The 21076-nt window shown below is 37.3% G+C and overlaps 1 protein-coding gene across 1 annotated transcript; it reads left to right on the forward strand.

Annotated features, from left to right (window-relative positions):
* The first annotated feature begins 1794 nt into the window (after positions 1-1794).
* LOC149955550 (monocarboxylate transporter 12-like) lies at positions 1795-20191 on the forward strand. The gene is made up of 4 exons (XM_090165325.1): positions 1795-2326; positions 17093-17236; positions 17993-19069; positions 19844-20191. Exons 1-4 carry the CDS (start codon positions 2113-2115, stop codon positions 19975-19977), a joined length of 1569 nt encoding a protein of 522 aa, XP_090021451.1. The 5' UTR covers positions 1795-2112; the 3' UTR covers positions 19978-20191.
* The last annotated feature ends 885 nt before the right edge of the window (positions 20192-21076 follow it).

A 21076-nucleotide genomic window follows, 5' to 3' on the forward strand; every position in this document is an offset into this window, starting at 1 on the left:
TTCCCTCAGTATGCTCCGCCCCTTTGAAATAAATCAAATCGTCCCGGTATATCATTGGCTCCTTAAAACAGACGTGGGTTACGCATCAAAATAATCAGCTATGCTAATACCAAATTCACCACTACAGATCTAAGTCAACTTGCCTTTTTACCAGTGGCCGGTTTATATAACGTAGGTGGGTGGTGGTAAGCTCTTCAGGCCACGCGAGCTAACCGACAGCTCGCTACAATTACTATTACCGTTAACCTGAGAAGGTTTTTACGAGAATTGAAAATTGAAGATCTCGAAGACAACACCTTTAACCAGTGAGGACAGATCTTGCAAAATAAGCAGAAGGACTACTTCCGCATTTTCACACCAAGCTTAGATCGAATCCGGCTTCACTTGCTGCAATTCGTGAGCGCTAACTATTCCGCCACGACCCCCACTCCCTACGCATATGTAAATAAATACATTCTTGGTTTTGCAAAGTCAAACAAAATAATTTTAAAGAATGTTATTAAAACTCCGATTATAATTGAAAAATCGTGCCCTACCTGGCGACGGCGCTGAATGTTGTTTTAAATTGGATTTCAAAAATCAACTTTAATCGAATATTAGAATTCAAAATGTGTTATATTATTATGAATTTTGATTTGATCAAAATTGTTTGATCCAATTTTGTACATTGCATCAAGTCATTATCGTTCTTGGATATGGATAATTTAGTGAAACTTGATTTATGTTAATGTCTTTTAGGAAAACGGTAATCAAATACTTTTTGTTATCTTAATTATCTTATTAATTTTTCCCCAATGTACATGTTGGGAGTCACGTGACCTAAGCCTTGTTAAGAAAATGGCATCAGTTAAGTTATGCACGTAGTATAAATCTTATAATGACACAAGTTGTATATAATTTTGAACCAGATTATTAATTATAGGAAAACTTTTTATTTTTTGGCAGTTATGAAAACCTTTATTTTGAAATTATTATTTCTTCAGAGTTATAGTAAGATAATATTTAGATTTTCTTAGCAGGATGATAAATCTATATACGTTAATAACAACAGTTAGGTAGCGAAACATATTCTGAACAAAGATTCGTTTAATTGTTGCGCTCTGAATTCTCGATGCAAATAACTTACGACAGACAGTGAAATACAAACATATAATTGTACTTGATCGAGAAAGTGCATCATTCTCGAAATTTATCGAAATGTACTGTTGTGCACATTATTCAACAAACAAATTATGAAATTGTTAGGATTTTTGGTAAATAAATTTATATATATGATATGATATTATATTAAACATTTATAATGGAACAATTTTAGCTGAATTTAATAAATCAAATGATCCAAATAATAAATTTATTGTTTATATTAAGTAAATAATTTCTGAGATATCCTAAATATTTATAGAAGGGAGAGAAGCACATTGTGAAAAACTAAATGAAAAGAGACTTAAAACGGTTTTAAAATTCACAATTTATTTATTTCAAAAATAAATAAATTAATGTGTTGGATTTTTAAATAAATAAATTGTGAATTTTAAAACCGTTTTAAGTCTCTTTTCATCTAAATATTTATTAAAATTAAAATATTTTAAATTCTAAAAAAGGAATAATTGAACTTAATACGTTGCTGCTGTAAGCCAGCGAAACCCAGTATTTCAATTCAATATTATTCAACTGTAATAGTGGTAGCTTCCAAGGCCGCTTATTTTTCCTTGTATTCGGCGGTATTTTTTGTACCCATCTCTCTCTCTCACTTCTCTCATTTCCCAATTCGCCATCATCATTCGCGTGCCTGGTGCGCGACAAACCGGGTTACAAATTACGACGATGACCGCGACGAAGGGAATCCCCGGGACTCGTCCCAACATCATCCAAGATTCGCTATCAACCGCTATTTAGTCGCGAATATTAAAAATTATATCATTCGAAACGGAAATAATTTAGGAAACCGAAGAATTAATGTTTAGCGGGAACAGTCACTGTTTAAATAAAGAACGAAAATATTCCCTTCGACCTGATTTTCCGCGCGCAGAAAAAAGTCGGTCAAATCATCGCCGATTTCGTTTCACAAAACTATTTAACAAAAATCTCCCGAGTTGATAGTTTGAGGAACAGATGGGCTTTTTCGGGCGCGTTTGGGAGGACCCCGGTCCGGACAGTGGATGGAGTTGGGTAGTGGCGGTGGCCACTTGTTGGATAACCTTTTTCACCTACGGAGTTTCAAGGGCAGCTGGAGTCTTGTTCGTCGCGATGGTGGAGACGTTCGGAGTGGGCCGTCGGGAAGCTTCTTGGCCCTTCACTCTCGCCCCGGCCACCGGCTGCATCTTAAGTAAGACATTTTTCGTTCAACGCCCACATTCCCAACTTTCGAGCCTCACACCTTTTACTAATATCGCGAGAATTCCCTCAAAGCGTTCAAACGCGGAGGTACAGAGAACTTAACATAATTTTGTCTCAATTTGAAGAATCGCTGTCTACCTGAGACGTTTTTTAAGCGGAGCTTTAAACTATCGCCGAGTCATTGGAGCTTTACACAGTACGAGTTAATTATAACCGCATTTAAAATTGCGAGCGTTCTAGGGTTAGAGGAAAAAGGGGTAGTTTAGTTTTCGAGGAAACATTAGTCGGTTAAAATTTAGTTTGTGGGTTTGCTTTGACGGTGTAGATGCGAAATGGCTCGAGGCCGTTGCGAGCCATAATGATTTTTCGGATGCTATTAGCAATTTTAAATAGCTTTCTTTTATTTGCTTTGACGATGACGCGCGCCGGGTCCTTTAGGTTACTACCTGTGTATATATACGTCGATTGAATTATTTATTTAAGAATATTAATACGCCATAATGTAAAAAAACTTTATTTATAAAAGGACGGAAACACGTTGGACGATAATGCAGTTTTATTTGAAATCGTCATGCACCTTAAGTGCTTTGATACTCGAGGTTTTTATAATATAGTCACTTCCGTGCCAACCAAAGCGTTTCAGAATTTATTAATATGCCATATCGTAAGATATTATCTGATAAGAAAAATTTAAAATTATAATTTTACACGTCTCGTTTATTTACGGATTTTTTGGGCGTACAAAAATTTATATTATATTTATATTATTTATATTATTATTATGCCCATGCGACGAACGCTTGAAATGTAATGCAACCTTTTAACTTTGACCGAGTCCTTAACGCTATGGGGGAGTAATGTTATTGGGATTTTTATATTGTGTTTTTGAGTTAATTCTGCTCAGTTTAGCAACAAAAATATTAAAATTTCCTATCAATTATTTTTAAAAGTACCGTATTTTAGTTCTACCTTTAGTAATTGTAGGGAGCTGTTGGCTCGCGTGGCCCGAAGGGCTTGCAACCACCCTTCTACGCATTGTAACCCGATCACCTGAATGATGGCTTTAAAAGTCACATAATGACTTAGGCCTAAGGTGGTGCCTTGCGTATTAGCCAAGCTGATTATTATTATTATTATTATTATTAACTATCTACGTTTGGAAAATAAATGAGCAGCGTCTAAAAACTTGTAACATTAAAAAGACTATCAGAAATAATCCAATAAAAATTAATAGTTATTCAATTGATAATTAATTTAAAAAATGGGGTTTCCCGCCACTTTGTAGCGGTTGCACCACCTATCGGTGGTGGCGAGAAACAAAAATACCACCTTTTTCCAAGCACGACGTGCTACATCACGTTTTTACTCATCCCCGCCTCTCGCTGCGTACTGTAATTCTAAAACCGTCCACTATCCACCTCTGGCTCTAGGAGTAGGGACGCTTAGAGAAAATGTGGGTCGCAGATATTTCGGTAGGGGACTAGGGGTTGGACAAGTCATTCAAGCTAGCAGCGCCACCCCACGGAGTTCGAAAAAGGCATTCTGACGTCACCAAACTAGTTTAAAAGATATAAAACAGCACGACAATGAACGATATTAAAATTTAAAGGCAAAAAACAATTTAAAAAGTTAAAACCCATTATTCATTGAACGGTGTCGCTAGATGGCGGCTAAATTTAGGCAACTTGTATATTAGTTGTCACCTGAATTTAATTATGTACACCCATGAATCATGGATAGTAGATTTTAGAGGATCGGTAAAAAGCCTGGTTTTTAGCCCACGTAAACCAATCACACTAAGGGAGTCGGCCAAGGTTATTTGAAAAAACGAGTATCGCTAAGAGTGGACGATACTGTTCGAAAAAAGAAAAAAGATAAACACGAAGTACATTTTTACGCCAAAAGCTATTTTTTCACGTTTTTATAGATTAAATATGATATACTAAATATCAGTTGATAGTTTTTATTGAATTAAAAAACCAAAATTACTAAACAATATCAACAGCATTAGATTGCCATTTTGAAATTTTAAGATCATGTGGTACAAACGACCTTGCAAGACTCCCTCGGAGTCTCTCGAACGGATTGATACGCGGGGAGAAATAAAATGCACTGTGGAAGGGTATCGAAAACCTGTCCTCTTAATTTACTGTCCATGCATGAATATAGAACGTAAATAGATCGCGTGGCATGCAGGGCTGGCCACCACCCTCCTACGCATTGTAACCCGTCCACCTGAACTAATGGCTTCAAAAAGTCGCATGATGACTTAGGCCCAAAAGTGGTTCCTTTGGGTATTAGCCTAGCTGATGATGATGACGATCTTTTACAGTCGTTGAGGCAGGATTAAGTTTATAGATTTTTTAAGACTCTCTAAATGCCGCTTTCCAATTGGCCTTATAATATCTAAAATCTGTAGCCACTTCTAGACTTAGTTATCATTGACTATTATCGGGCCTATTGGAGAGCCGATCTCCCAGAATACTAGATTTAATTTCCGCTGCAACCGACTGATTCTGCGAAGAGTAAAGCTAGATCTATATTCATGGGTGTATATTAATAGATTAAAAATGCCAACCTTGTTTGGAAGCGTAAAAAGGGATTGATATAGTAGGCGCAATATTTTTTCAATAGCGACCTCTATTCTCTATGCTTTCGTAATTTCAGCTGTGCGCCCTTACTTCAAAAACATTCCACAAAAAGTTAACATTACCAGTAAAGGAATAAACACCTTTAAATAACGAAGTGACCTTTAGGTATACACTCTCTGTGGATTACGTTGTTTTTACCTCTCCGAGGGGACAAAGTCCCCTAGGAGGGGTTATACAACGACCGTGTCTGTCTGTGGGTCTGTGGGTGGGTCTGTGGGTGTGTCTGTCGGTCAGGACTGCGAACGCGTTCGCATTTTCGGTGCAAAGTGTAATCACTGCGTACGCAGTTTCTCAAAGGGTTGGCAAAACCACCGTGCGACGGTGAGCGTTAACGGATGCATTTGCGGTTTGGTTTGGATGGTGTGTTTTCGCTCACCGTCGTGACGGTTTGGTGTATTACGGTTTTTGTAATGTTTATGCGTAGGTTGTGAGTGTTGAATTTGTTGTGTTTGTGTTCTGATGGATGTGCATGTTGAGTCTGTTGTGTTTATGTGGGCGTTTTCTCTCCAACTTCTTCTTAATGACTTTGGGACGGACCGAGTGCTGAGTGTAATGCTACCTCTCAACGTTCAATGGCAGGGTTTCCACCAGTTGTACACGGTATTCGTCTTAGTATCAATTTGCGATCGCATCGGGCGGGATTTGAACCCGAGACCTCCTGATTGACAGGCGGACGTTCTACCACAGAACCACCGACACTTGTTACGCCTTATTGAAAATTAGACCTTCAGCTTTATCGGAAGCGTATTTAATAGAGTACGAAATTTTGGTTTAATTGAAATAGAATTGAAATTGAAATTATTGCATCGAAGAAATTCTAATTTAGCGTTTCTCTATTGATTAAAAACAAATGCGCCACCCAGGTTTCGAACCCAGACCATTCGGCTTGGCAGTCGAGCGCTCTACCACAGAACCACCGATAGCTGCTTAGATTCACTGAAATAATAGGTAATAAAGTCTTTTTTTATTAATGAATTTATGAAGGCCTAATCTGGTATTTTTTAAAGGTTAAATCTTGTTTTAGCGCAGTCAGCCGAGATTAGAGGGTTAAAGGGTAGACCCTGTGGGTGGTCCACTTTCTTAACGACCTATATATAGTTCTGTTAATTCAAAGGAGATAATTTAACGTTAATTGCTTTAAAAGCTGGCGGTTAGTCAAGTGGCTCTCTGTGCTTTGTTGATGGTAAGGTTTGTGCTTCTTGTAAATACATTTGGTGTGGATATTTGGATATCTACGATTTCTAACGCAGTCAATGATTTCTTGGGTGTGCGAGTCATTATATGATATTGGAAATTGGACGGCATTGGTCTTTTTCATGTGGTATGCGTCACAACGTCAACAGGAAGTGAACGAGTCGTCCACTACCAGATATCTACGGTATCTTCATCAAGGGCGAGTGTTGAAATAAAATGAGCGTTAAAGATGCGGCAAGTATTTCGTAAGCGGGTAATTCCAAAAAGCCTCTGTAGATATTTCATTAAAATTTGCTTCGTATTATATTTAACTGATAAACTTGTTCTGTAAAAGGGTTTAATTCAATTGTGCATTGTTATAGTACGTCTAACTTACTGTTGTAACTACTTAACTTATGATATTCTGAATAAATTAAAATTGGTCGTTTCGTCTCAATTATTTTAATTATAATTAAAATTTTATACCGGGCGGGATAGAAATGGGTTAATATTTTTAACAAATAACTCTAAATTGCGGAGATATATCTTTAAGGGTTATCTCGAGAAATTAATACCACTAGGGACAATTCTTCCGAGGAGAGGTATATTTTGGCTTGCCAACTTGTTTAAACTGAAATTAGGATTCAATCGTCTGAGTGATCAGAGAGCACCTGACTGTCTCTTTCTTTGGAAGCGACCTCCCCAAGGGCTCATTTCTACCACTTATTTTGCTAGTTTTGATGCACACTCTTGAAACCCAATACAAAATGGCACCATTGTACGGTTGGCACCCCCCTTGAGTGTTTAAAATGAGGCTTTAACTAGGCTTTATGTGAACTGCTTAATTTGGGATACAAATTTAAACGGAATCGCTAAAAACTGTGATTATAATACAAGAAAATACTATCTTTAAAACATTTTTAACATTCAATTATTTAAAACAATACTTTTGTAAATATAATATTGAATCAAATTCCATTTACATAATATAGAGGGTGTTTCGGTTTTAGGGCCTTTGGATCAAAATGTCTTAAATTTTAGGGTTCACCTAAAAGTAATTCTCAAAACAATTTAATAATCATAAACGTGAAGCTTAAATGTCCGCCTTGGGTTCCAATGCAGGAATGGGCCCATCGTACAAACAAAAAGATACTAATCGTAGTGATTCACGGTCAGTGACGGACTGGAGACGTTTCGGTCAGGTGTTTGAAGTACCATAGCGGGTCTCCCTTTCGCCAACTTTGAAACTCTGTGGGGCCGGAATATCATCGAACTCCGAAAATGTAGTTCAAATTTCGATTCCACTAATTCGATCCCCATCCGTAACCCCTTCGTTAGTGGGTTGAAAAACAAGGACCAGCCCTAAAAGCACAATTTGAATACTGCCGTGAGGGATTTTGCCCACCTGCCGCTGTTCCGGGTGATATGTAGCCCGGAACCATCTCACTAACCCCTTGGTACATCGAATTCTTGACATATTTACTTCGAAGAAATAGTTTGGAAAATGTTTTGCAGTACAGTAGCTGTTAAATCACATTTGTCTTCTTGTTGCGAACTGCACTTGTGCAGGAAGTTCGTCTAAATTGTCTTACGGGAATCTTAAATTAAGTCACACCATACGGTATAGCTAAAACATCCTCATAGGTTGCGATTTTTGTACTCCACAAAATCCATGGGGCCAGGACGGCGTTTACAGATATCATAGAAAACATTTAAATGATTTGCGAGGCCAAAGAGAATCCCAGGAAAGAAATCTAATCGACTAAGTCGTTGTTTATGGCACCGTATTGTAGGTCCAGCTGTAGGCGTGGTTTTTTATAATTCAATTGCTCAACGGTGGTGAAACTCCTCAGTACGTTTTTTGATGCAAGAAAGAAGCTCTAAATCAATAAAAATGACCGAAAGTAATGGTCCGTGGATTCTCGAAGCTGTTAGTCCATTTCATTATGTTTCAAAAAAACCTTTTCGTTTGTACGAAATTGAACAAACAAGAACTAACAAGAAGAGTAACCGCGGTGCTTATTGCCGATTTTGTTCAAAGTCGGGCGTCATGTAGACCAATATGAGATATGAAATTTCCCAATAGGAATGGCTTTCGATTTGCCATGGCAACCGAAAATGTTTTTGATCACTTAAAACAATAAAATCTCCATTTAAAAAAGTATGGGATTTTCACGAAAATTTTTAAAAAATTTTAAAATCACGAAATGGATCATTTGGACCACATTTAGGTGAATTTCATCAAATTTGGGTAAATTGGAAATTTTTGGGGTAAAATTGTATGAAATACTAAAAATGTTTGAGTAAAATAAGGAAAACAGCTTTTTTTTCTGTTTAAGTGGTCAAAAACATTTTCGGTTGCCATTGAAAATCGAAAGGGTAGTACAACGTCTCTTTTTGGAAAATTTCATATCTCATATAGGTCTACATGATGACCAACTTTGAATAAAATCTACAATAAACACCTCGGGTACTGTCCTTGTAACAGTCGCTTAGTGGTAGGTTCGATTTCTTCCTTTATTTCCCAATCTCTGTTTGTCTTCATAAACTGGACCTCAACCATCCCACCAACTGCGCTTCTAATCGGATTGAATCTTCCCTATTTTGGGAAGTATTTGATAAAACGACGGGAAAATGAAGAAGTTTTGTTTCAATAGTTCATCGGCATCGATAAAAAATATTGGTACGACAGTTAGTTCGTACTTCGTAACTCTTTTCTTTTCAACAATGCGAAGAACGTTCCACAGGTTGGGTCTTCAACAATTTGTGTGAAACTGTTATGGTTTGGATTTAATTGGTGTAGGAAAAATAGCGTATGCGATAATTGGATAAGCGGTGAACGAGACATTTGGGTGTGAATGTTTTCGGTGAGTGTCATTTGCAAATTTGGGTTTAAGGCAATTAGTTGTCTTAACTTTACGCGGGACTATGTTTTTGTGTACATTAAAAATTAGATCCATATTTCTTTCGCCATAATATCAACACAATCAATCGTCGTTTCCCTAAATCTCTCTAATGTTTGTCCACAAAAACAATGTTTAACGAAATATCGTTCACCTATAAAATGTTCCGATCAATTGTCTTAGACATCTTTATTCCTTTTCGCATTTAAAGACGATCGATGATTTGGACCTAGAGCAAAAGCATTTTGAAATCATCAAAAACTCGAGTTGGAACTACCACTAGACCCTACTGATTGATCAAATAAATGTAAGACAGAATTCCACGTTCACGTGTTGTTTAGGGATGGAATGGTGTTTGGAGAAATTTCTCGAGCTCCTACGATTGGTTAGTTTTTATAAATAAAATATTAAAGAGTATGAAGATCTTACACGAAATAATCCATTTCATTAACGGTTATAACATTGTAATTTTTCCCAAATACATCAATTTGGTATTGTTTTATAGTCCATAAGCTTTCGTTTGATACCTCATAAACCATATTAATAAAAAATAATGTGGGGTGGCGGAGTGGTTAGCACTTTCGCCTCACAGCAAGAGGACCCAGGTTCGATCCCACCTTGTGGCACTGGGTGAAAACTCCTTCTGCAAGTTCTCTCCCCACTGGTTTAAGGGGTTTCCCCCAAAGGTCTTCGGTTTCCCTTTCCATAAGAACTTGTAGAGGTTAACGGTAATAGTTAGCGTAGGGAGCTGTTGGCTCGAATGCCATGAAGGGCTTTCCACCACTCTCCTATGTATTGTAACCCGGCCACCTGAATTAAGGGCCTGGTATTAGCCTAATTATTATTATTATTAAATCCGCTGAGAGTGGGTGTTTTTAACTTTCACGACCCTCTACAAATAACTAGCTAAGGTTTCCAATTTTTTTTCTGTGGCTTATGCACGCCCTATAATCGAATTTCATCTTAATATTTTTAATTTTACTTTAATTAAATTAGTTAAAAATAATACCAATTATAAAGTTTGGGAGGGTTAGCGCTCGTCTGGAATAGTCCACAACAGACTTGGAAATAGTGATATTTTTTACGGGGGCCCTGCCCCCGACCCCCTTTAAGTTTATTTTTATTGGGAGCCACTGACCCAAGCGGGGGGGGGGGGGAATTGGGGGAAAAAATTAAAATTAGGTAGGGAAAATAGGAAAATAAAAATTGGTTACGTTACTTACATAACATTTATTAACTTTAAAACAACACATAATCATTTGTAACGCTAGATCCCGCTCTCGTATAGGGTAGGAAAACAGAGTTTCAAAAACGGCGTACAAATCATGTTCCAGAAATTTCCGTAAAATGTTTAATAAATATTTTTTAATTAAATTGAGAGCCCCGGTGTCCCGCAACCCCCGTTCGAATTATTTATTTTAAGAGCCCACTGATTTTTATTAAGAGCCATTGGCCCCAAGACTCCCGCTAATTCCAAGTCTGGTCCACAATAGTTAACAGCAGGGACGAAAGACTGAATAGCGGTGGTCCAAGAAGCCAGTCAAAGACACTGGTAGTTGAGGTTTGGAAGGACTTGTTCAGCTGTGACCTAAATAATCATCACCATTTCTAAGATGGGCTCATGCCTGCAATAGAATTCACGATGGGGTTTTTTTAATCCTTTCAAGGATGTTGTCGACTAAAGACAAGTTGTAAAACCAAAATTGTACCTCTCCTCGTACGAATGCAAATTCATCAAGTGCCAAATTCTCTCGGGCTCAATCTAAGTGCATACATCGTCTACTAGATTAGGTTTTTTGAGAGCTTTTTCGAAAATATCTGCAATAGAACCGGGTTCGATTACCTCCCGGCACAAATGTATTCTTTTCCACACAAGACAAGTTTATTTTTCGATTATATCTAAGACCATTTACACCTGGACTGCAATGAAGGTAGGCGTTGTTGTTAGGCTAGTGTCGCCGCTACCTCAACGCCACCATCGTTATTTAGAGGCAACTCTCGTCCCACGAGTCGTAACCAATTTTCGCCCGTTTTTACGAACCGTTCGCCTCCTAAAGAAGGGGGATCAAAAAAGGGGGTTGCTTCATGTTTGTGGATTACTATCGCGGATTTTCTCCACTTGGTGGTGTTTTGTAGCGGACACTCTGAAATCGGAGTTATAACGTTGGCATTGTGGTCCAGGTGTAAATGGTCTTAGATTAGGCCTATATTAAATTCGTTCTTATGTGTTATATTTAATAAATAAACTATTGTTAATTCCATTTATATCAATAGAGGGCGATAAGGTCTTTACAAAACACCCGGTAGGAAAATGTAAAATACACACGAGCACCCTCAGGCGGACAGTCTATCAAGCAGTAGAATGTCGGCATCTCCAGTTATTACTTAGGGCTAATTAATTTGTATATATATTAATAAAGTTAAATCTATATTCATCCTGGCATGGTCTTAATATAATAAGTTATAAACATAACGTTATGTCTATACATTTCTGAAAATTGATCGAGGTGACGGTAGCTCGGTTGTAAACCCATAGCTAATCCATCTTAATTGATTCTTGACCGATTCATCGTGATCTTATCTAGAATATTTCTCATTATTTTTCTCTTATATTACATGCGCTCCAATTTCCTAAAATAAATTGTACATTTACGAAGCGTCGGTGGCTCTGTCGTTAAACAGTTGCCAACCATTTAATAGAACCAGGTTCGACTCCCGTCCGGCACGAATGTATTCCTTTCCACCCAAGATAAAGAATATTTTTCGCTTACTTTCAATCGGTTCGTATTCCTGAATTTCTCTACTGAGTAAGAAGCTTCAGTGCTTCAATGGTTGAACAAGCACCGGCCATGCAAGTGACTCGGGAGTTCGAATCCCAAGCGACGCTATTGGCGCAAACAATTGGTGGAAGCTCTGCCACTTGGATGTTGAAATGTTTCTCGTAACACTCAGCACTCGCTCCGTCTATAACAATTCAAAGACATAACACACGAATACACCCAAGGCGACTGCAATACCGCAGATCAGGTAATTGGAGAGGTAATAAAAGTTGCCTTTTCTACGTCTCTGAAATCTGCGAACACAAGGATAACACTTGCAAACTGCGAACACCGTTCTAAGACTGTGCCCCGTGACGTCAACTCTGAACACTGTTCTAAGACTTTGCCCCATGACGTCAGCGGTGATCAAAGTGACACACACACACACCCACGCTGCGAGGGCCATACCTTTCCATGACCAAGTTCACTCGGAGAGGAAAAAAATTTAACATTTTCACTTCACATTCCTACGCAGCTGTCACATTCAAGGGAAAAATTGTAGAGGAAGCTTCATTCAATACCTTAGTTTATTTATATAACACCCAGTTTTTAATCTGAATGTCTCAGTATGGTCCATTTTGTCACGGTGGGCAAATTGTGGGTTATCTATGGAAAACTGGCTAAGCCTTGTTAATACAACTAAGTTTAAAAATAAAATCCACTATTGCACAGTTTGAAATATTTAATTCGCTCGCTATGCACGTTTCGACTCGATTACACGAGTCTTCATCAGGCCTTAAATTGTGGTTTATTTGAGTTTCCTTTCGTAACATCAACATATTTTAGAAAAATATAACTGTGGTTACATACCATTTCTATAATGTTTTCAGTTTTCCTTTTCCCCAATTTTGTGAACACCCCCAAGAATGAATTTGGTTGCCTAAGAATATGGAACTGCAAAAATTCTAACCTCGCCCTCGCGTAGTTTCGAGGGAAATTCGTCTGCTTTGGATTATTCCTTCACGCAGAAGATCACCATCTATCAATTTCATGTGAATTGAATCCCGTTTGAACCAAATTCGGACATTGGATCAAGCCATTTTTGTTATTCTATAATTGGGCAGATTGAATTTCAACTTTGATCGAAAAAGGAAATTTATTATGTGTAATATATGGTCAATGGAGGAAAATGTGATCAGGGGTAAGTGTGATCACCTCCTATTATTTCCCCAAATATTATAATTATAAAATATTTGATGAATGGATATTGAAATAAACTTAATTATACACATTTTTTATATTTTCAAAATTAATTTAAATTAAATTTAGTTTTTAAAACTTTTAGTTGAAAAAACGTTATACTCTTCTACTTGTGTTTAGAGATTTTATGACCAAAAGAAAAGTTCTGTAACATTTTTCTCAACTGGCAAACTGGTTTCATATTTTGGTATTTTGGAGTCTGCCTATATTTTTACCTGCTGGGAAAATTTTGTATTTTTGCTAATAATTTGGGGTTTTCAAAAATTAATCTGGAAAAACCTTTCTAAATTTGCAGTGTGGGGCAAGTGTGTTCAGTCTCAACCCCCCTTAAAGTACTTTTTAAGGAGATTCCAATGGTGTAAAAATTATTCCCCGCAAAAAGATTATTAAAAATTGCCCAAAGACTATAAATTGGCTATAATTATCATGGGTGCATATATAAACCCCATTAACTATATCTCCTTAAGTATTAATTCCCGAAAAATAATGTTTCGCATTAAAAAACAAAAGAAAAAACTAGCGAAATGTGCTGACTAGTAAGTATAACCTCCTTCAATACTACTTCTCGGCAATAATTACTCAACTGAGACACAGATTTTTCTGAAACACCGTGTGTTGTGGCAATTTGGCGCTGCAGACCGAGGTTGCGTACGTAAAAGTACACCATTAAAAGAATTTCCCGCAAATCGAGGTGGTGGTTTGAATAAAATGAATTTTTCCGAATTGAAACTTCGGGTTGACAGCTGACCTACTCCTTTTGTTTCGGCACTCCTCGTCTTTTATCGCGACGCCAAACATACTTGTCGGTGGTTCTCGTCCGTTTGTTAAGAACCATTAATTTGTCGCACTTGCGACACGTTACATCTTTCGCAATTAGGTTGAGGCTTTGCAGCCACTCAATTCATTTTAACGGATCCTTGGTAAGATCGTGGATTTCATACTGATTAAAGACTTTATTATTTTACGTATATTGTGTTAAATAGCGCTTATAATCCCTCTCCTCGTCGCCAGAATTAACAGAATTAGAATCTTCCGAACTTGCGGAACTACGCGAAGACCCGGTATCGGAAAATGAATACGGTTTGTGAAATGTTTCTTTCCTATCTGTAAATAGTAGCCCACCGTCATTTTCATCCTTTAACAAAAGCTTTGTTTCGGGCACCGTCATTTTAATCCCTAGACCCCACGTCTACTACAGCAGCATATTTCGCGAATATTGTGGTCCTACTGGCGCCATTACCACTCCCAACAAATAAAGAAAGGCCGATTTCTGAAAGGGCAAAAACGGCCCGACGCGACGGCGAGAATTCTACGCCCCGAACCGTTCGGTTCGTACATCTTTATCTTTAAAATTAATTATTTGCGGCTAATAATTTTTGCACCATTAGGTTTCCCTTAATAAGTACGTTGGTAAGGTGGAACTAAAATAAGGAAAAAATGTGGCGGGGCAGTTGTTCAAAATAGCCCACTTACCTCCAATAACCCGTTATATTCAGTTGCAAGGTATGAAATTGAGCTGTATTCCGATTTGATCCAAACACAATTGCATGTGTTTTGATTCCAGTAGGATCAAAATTAAGCTCAAGACCCGATTGTTTCTCCCAAGCTTATTGCTGAATAGGATTAATTAAAGCGCCTTTTTAGAAAATATAAGTCATAAGAAAATGTCTTTTTACTTACGGTAACGGTACTCAGCTGTTTTTGAATTCCTTTCTTTTAACTAGTTGCTTCTTTAAAAGATCATAAATTGTAGTACTTTGTCTTTCATTTTTCATGACAATTAAACTTTCTCAACATTAGATTTTGTGTGCTAGGGCCCGTTTCGGGCACAAAATAATTTAGCCTTTTGGGAGGGGTTGTGTTAGGTTCATTTTGAATAGTTTCGGCCCAACCCGATTCAAAATAAGCTCGAACCGACCCGATGAGATCTTTTCTGTTTTTCACTTGACCTTTGTCTGATAGTCTGTTAAAGTGACTCACATTTCTGTTACCTTCGCTTTACTTTGGGAATCCGACGTCTATCTGGGTTACCCAGCGAATCCACGTCACGCCTTTGCAGTTCGGTAGTTTGCGCGTTGAAAATCGGAGTTTTGGAATAACGGATAAGCAATTTTCGAGATAATTGTGATCGGAAAGATTATAAGGAAGATTAGAGAGACACATCGATAGTAACCAAAAATTGTAACTCTAGAGGCGCTTTAGGATTGGCATTTAATTATGTATCAGGCGGCTAGGGTCAGATCGGGCCAATTTCCTTTTTTTTTCGTCGGGCCAGGTAAAAAGTATGTTATGACAGAGAATATAACTAAGAGCAAATTAAACCGAAATAAAAATAATTTTTTTTAATGTCAACAATTTCTCACCAACCTCTCATTGATCTATTAACTTGAGGCAACCATTTGTCGAAACTTAGAAAAAATTGACACCTGTCTGAATTTTTTATGTACCTTTAAATAGTCTTAAAACATCAAAAGTGTCAAAGGTCTTTAGCATTTAGTTGTACGTAAAGTTTTATATGGTATTTAATAACCGCAAATATTTACGCTCGTATTGAATTTAGTGTTATGAAATCTAGAAAACTAATTACCTACAAAAATGTTTTTGCGCAATCTCAATTTGATTGTCATACCTGAATCGCGCTTAAATTATGGCCTTCGTTGAAAAAATCCAAACCGCGCATATCAGGTATTACAGTTAAACAGCCATTGCTCAAAAACGTTTGCTCGAATGATAATTTTCAAGAGGACCATTTTTGTAAGGAACCACCAAATCGATCATTATGTTAAAGATTGTAAATCTCTAAATTCTATACGATCACATAAATTAACGAAAATAAATTTTCGAAGTCTTTTGGAGAAATTGCCTGTTCTTTAATTCATTGCAAACCCACATATTGAAAACAATTATGGTCGAATTTTGTCCTCCTAAATACTAAATAATTTTTTTAAACCAAATGATGGAGACTTTCGAGCCTTTATGTATTATTACTAAATAAAGGTGTTTGCAAAACTTCAGTCAGATTGATAGATTTCCAACATGAAATCCTGGACTATATAAGTCATAAAACTATACTCTAAGAAGGTCAAATATTCTGACTAAATATGTCATGGATTTTTAAAATTTAGAAATTAACAGCTTAACGTTGTAGAGTATGGGTACCAATTCTTTGACAAATGGCTATTTAATTATGCTGAATCTTGTACATTTCTTTCAGGGGCGTAGGAACGTTCTAGAATTTGGAGGGGGCAAAGTGAAACCAAAGGGGTCTGGAGAATGGTTTTTAATTTTTAATGGAGTGTAGCTTCTCTGAATGCATTTGTAGATTTTACTACTATATACATTGGCGGGAAAAGACTAAAATTTAAACACAGTTGAGGTTCTATAAGTTTTATATGCTTTTAAAACGATAATTTGAGCCTTGCGAAGATTTCAACTGACCAAAAAGTTGGAGGGGGCAATAACATTAGTTGCCCCTCCCAGTAAAATTCTAGGGAGGGGAATTCTCCCCCTTGCCCCCCCTGGTTCCTACGCCCCTGATTTCTCTCCACGTAAAATTATGATATTATTTTTAGAAGTTTTCAAAATTAAACATTAAAACCCTACCGCAAAGTCTAAAAAATTATCGTCTTATTAATTGCTTGGTGCACTAACTCAAATCTACTCTAGATAAATCCATATTTGGTGTAAAACCGAATGTAATTATTTATAATTTGGAGGCAATCTTTCGAAAGCCACTCAATTCGTATCCAGGTCTGCCAGTATGTTCCTAAACATAAACGTCACACAATTGAACCGGATATCTCATTGGTTCCCTTAGACTTACGTCTTACGACACCATTGAGACTCATGCCAATAACGTATTTATTTCCTCCCCATCGTGGAAAACTATACATAGTGATTCTCCTTAAGGAAAAATAAATACACTTTTGCTATCTGCCCGAATTAAATGTAATAGTCTTGCCTCCTTGAATGATGATTAAGATTAGTTCATTTTATCTTTTGCACTAAGCTGTGGTCGCCGGAGTTTTGTTCCGGTACCTATCCACGAGGCAGACTGTCTTCATCGGAGGAACTTTGTGCGCTCTCGGCATAGGGCTTTGCTTTTTCGCCACCAGCATTCATTGGTTCGTTGTTTGCTTCGGTGTCGTGTACGGTAAGTCCTTCAGTTTTCCTTTTGTATATTATTTTCTGATCGATCGTAGTTTCATAGTATCAAATATAAAAGCCCCTAGGTAACTTGTTTAATCGATATGTTTGGTCGTCAGGAAACCTGTCTTTCAGCCAGGAAAACCTTTAATAATTCCTTTTTCATTCAGTTTAAATTGCAGGTATGAAATCGAAATCTAATGGCTATTCGTGGCATTTAATCGAGTTTTGATATAAGTATCCAAGTAGTGAAACTTCAAACTTGTACACAATTATGATACTTTATTGATTGACCTTTCCCACGGATAAAAGGCTACGTAACCGTTCCTATTGGCTGTACTAAAGTGAGATCAATGACTCTCTCTAAAAATATATTCCTGCTCTTATGTTTGGCATATTAAAGCTGTTGAGCAATAACGGGTGTCCACTAAAAACAATCCCGAGCTAATAATGGAAAAGTTATTTATTTGATATTTTCAGATCGCATAGCACGATCAGAGGGTCATTAGATGATACAAAACTTTATGACCTTGAATCATGTCCTCAAGGTCATACAAAATTTAATTTTGTTTTCGAAGTTGTGGCTTAGAAACGTCAGGGAAACATTTGTGGATATAATCTGGGGAAACCTGTGAAACTTAGGGAAATTTAATTTAAAAAACTGTGGCCTCCCTGTGGCACCTTAAACTATATTTCATTCGAAGCCTACCAGATTTCTGAAATTCCGACGTTTATTTGTTAAAAAACTTTGGCTTTATTTCAGGATTAGGCTTGTCTCTAAGCGTCCCTCTCTTAGTTTCCATCCTCAATGAATATTTCATGAAGCACCGAGCCACGGCAAATGGAATCTATTTATCGGGATCAACTCTGGGATGTTTCTTCATGCCGCCGCTCTTAGGACACTTAGTTGAAACGTACGGACTTAAAGGAACTATGCTCATCCAGTCGGCTTTTGTTCTGCACATATTCATAGGGGCTCTACTTCTGAGGCCTCGAACCTCCACACATTTCCCACGGTTGAGAGAACAAGAAAATGGCACGGCCAAGAAGTCGAGCCTCGAGACGCTACCGGCGGAAGACGTAGCCATAACCAAAAATTTGCTCGTGGACGAGGACAATAACGGGGAACTTAGAATGAATGACGAAACCGGCTCCTACGAAGTTATATTGCCTGATAACATGCGCAAAGACAGTTACGTGTCGATCAAAACTAAGGATAGTATTCGATCGAGAATTGTTGGAAATATGGTAACGGACGCGCCCTTAACGGCCAGTCAGACCAATTTAAACGTGATTGCGGGATCGGTCACTATGTTAGATACCATCGGCACAATGGCCAAAACAGAGCCTCCTCAGACTAAAGGCTATTTCAGGACACTTATCGAAATTATTTGCGACCCTTTCTTTTATATGGTGGTACTGTCATCCGCGTCATGTTTCATTCCGCTTTTCACGTTCATGATGGTTATTATGGACTTCGGTATTGACCGAGGAATGTCCAAGGACAAGGCCGTTCTTCTTATGTCGGCAATATCGGTTCCGGAACTGATGGGTCGATTATGCTTCGGATGGGTATCCGACAAGGGCTATGTCAAATACAAGACTCTATTTATGATTGCCAAGGCTCTGGCGGCCGTGTTAATGTTCGCATTACCGCAAGTCACAAACGACGCGGGCCTGTTCGTTGTTGCGGGAGTGTACGGCGCCGTTGAAAGCTGCTCAATCATCCTCTTGAACGTCCTCTTCGTCGAGTATTTGGGGCTGAAGAAATTGTCGATTGCCTTCAGCTGGTCCATCTTTCTCAACGGATTTATATTCATCGCCATGCCGCATATGATTGGTAAGTTATTGATGAATGAGCCAGGTGATCTAAAATTCAAATTTTAGCTTGGTTAAATGAAAAGAATGGATAAGTGTCTCTTTAAGCTTCACTGGGCGAGAGAAAAGCCTTGTTGTCATTTTTACTCATAAGCTCTCGCCAAACTGAGACAAGAAAATGATAATTAGCCTAAAAAACAGTTTCTGATTTAAAACAATCTTGGATTTTAACGTTGACTATTCATAATTCTCTATTCTTTTGGTAGAGCTAGAATTTATTTTGTTGATTGAATATGTAATATGATAGAAATTAATTTTCGTTACTTTTAAAAACTATAATTAGTTTTTATGTTCGGTGAGCTTTTGGATGAGACGAGCAGAATCTTTTAATTTTGACTGAGCTGAGGGTCAGAAAGCTATAGTAATAATCAATTTGATACTGAGCGAATGGGAAAGCACGCACATCCCTACTCAATTGACACAAGGAAAGAGATGAGCTATCAGTAAACGCGTCTAATTGGCTATGAGAGAGAGACATTATCTGCACCCCTCTAAAGCGCGAGAGACAAATATGTCCAGTTAACATAAGTGGCTTGTGAGCTGAGATTGGATTTATAAAAAAACCCATTACTTCGCTTGATATTTCTGTTGCGCCCAGAGAAAATTTCAGAGATAAGGCCACGAAAGAGGTGAAGGTACAGCGAATTGTACGATTACATGTAGCTATTGATACCCGTTCATTTATTCATTTACTTCTGATCAAACTTTTAATGTGTATAATATTTAATGTTACTAGGTGCGTTTCGAGATACCTTAGGAAAGTACGATTACCTGTTCTACCTGCTGGGTTCTATTTGTTTATGCGCCGCTTCTGTTTGGTTGTTTGAACCAGTGATCCTCCGCAGAAGAGAAAAGAAGGCACCTAAATAACCCATATAATGTTCAAATTGTTAAACAGTGTAGATAGATATTATTTTTCTATCGAATTGAATTGTGGATATAGTCTACCGAAAAAAACGTTTCATTAAATACCTTATATTGTCAAAAGAAGCACAGAGTCGCGGAATTTTCAATTATTCTTTCTACTGAATTAATTTGTGTAATCTGGAACATTCATTTTCATACCGAAATGTAGATGCGAGTCTCTGAGGACATAAAGATGTTATATTTTTCTGCATTTGAAAAATAAATAAATTATATTACAAATTTATACAAATATTGTTTCAAATGATGAATGGTAAGAAATAAAGTGATAAATCTTAAGTCTTATAACGTGTAAGCCGTTCTAATTGTATCCTTTAGGTTCATTAAAAATTAAATGTTATAATGGCACTTATTTAAAATTAATTAAATGTTGGGCTTAACTAATGGTTTAACTAATTTCAGTTTATAATTATCTACAGTAAATTTAAATCTATTTTATCCTGAATTAGTTACTCATATATTCGATCACAAATAGAGGGTAAGACCAGAACCATCTGAAGGATTTAGTGGGCCCTGGCCAATTTGTTATTTCGAGACCATTAGGCTTTATGTAACTTGGTGGAGAATTAGCAGTTACATAATAATAATAATAAAAATAATAATAATAATAATAATAATAATAATAATAATAATAATAATGTTTTTTACTGGCTCCAATAAAGAAAGATCTACAAGAATAACAGTAGGCCAATTCACAGATGACTTTTAGGACAGGGAGCGCCCATAAATGACGTGAGGCGTTTAGGAGAGGGAGGGGGTCGAGCTGAATCTCACCCAATCTCACGTGGAGGAGAGGCGGGGTTTCGGCAAATATCACGTAATACTTAAAATTTAAGTATTTTATTGTTCTATTTTCTCACTGTGATTCTAGACTACGTTCTGTCCAAAATACTAGTCTTAAATATAAATAATTAAGCAAATTATGTTTTGTTTCACATAAATACAACGCAATCAAACACGGATTAGCGTATTTACACTAAAAATACGCATTTTGAAAAATCTCACGGGATATTAGGGGGAGGGAGGGGGTCGAGCCAAATCTCAC

This window comes from Leiobunum rupestre, chromosome 2 (genome assembly GCF_980474605.1).
Source record: "Leiobunum rupestre chromosome 2, qqLeiRupe1.1.hap1, whole genome shotgun sequence".
In the NCBI taxonomy this organism is placed as follows: Eukaryota; Metazoa; Arthropoda; class Arachnida; order Opiliones; family Sclerosomatidae; genus Leiobunum; species Leiobunum rupestre.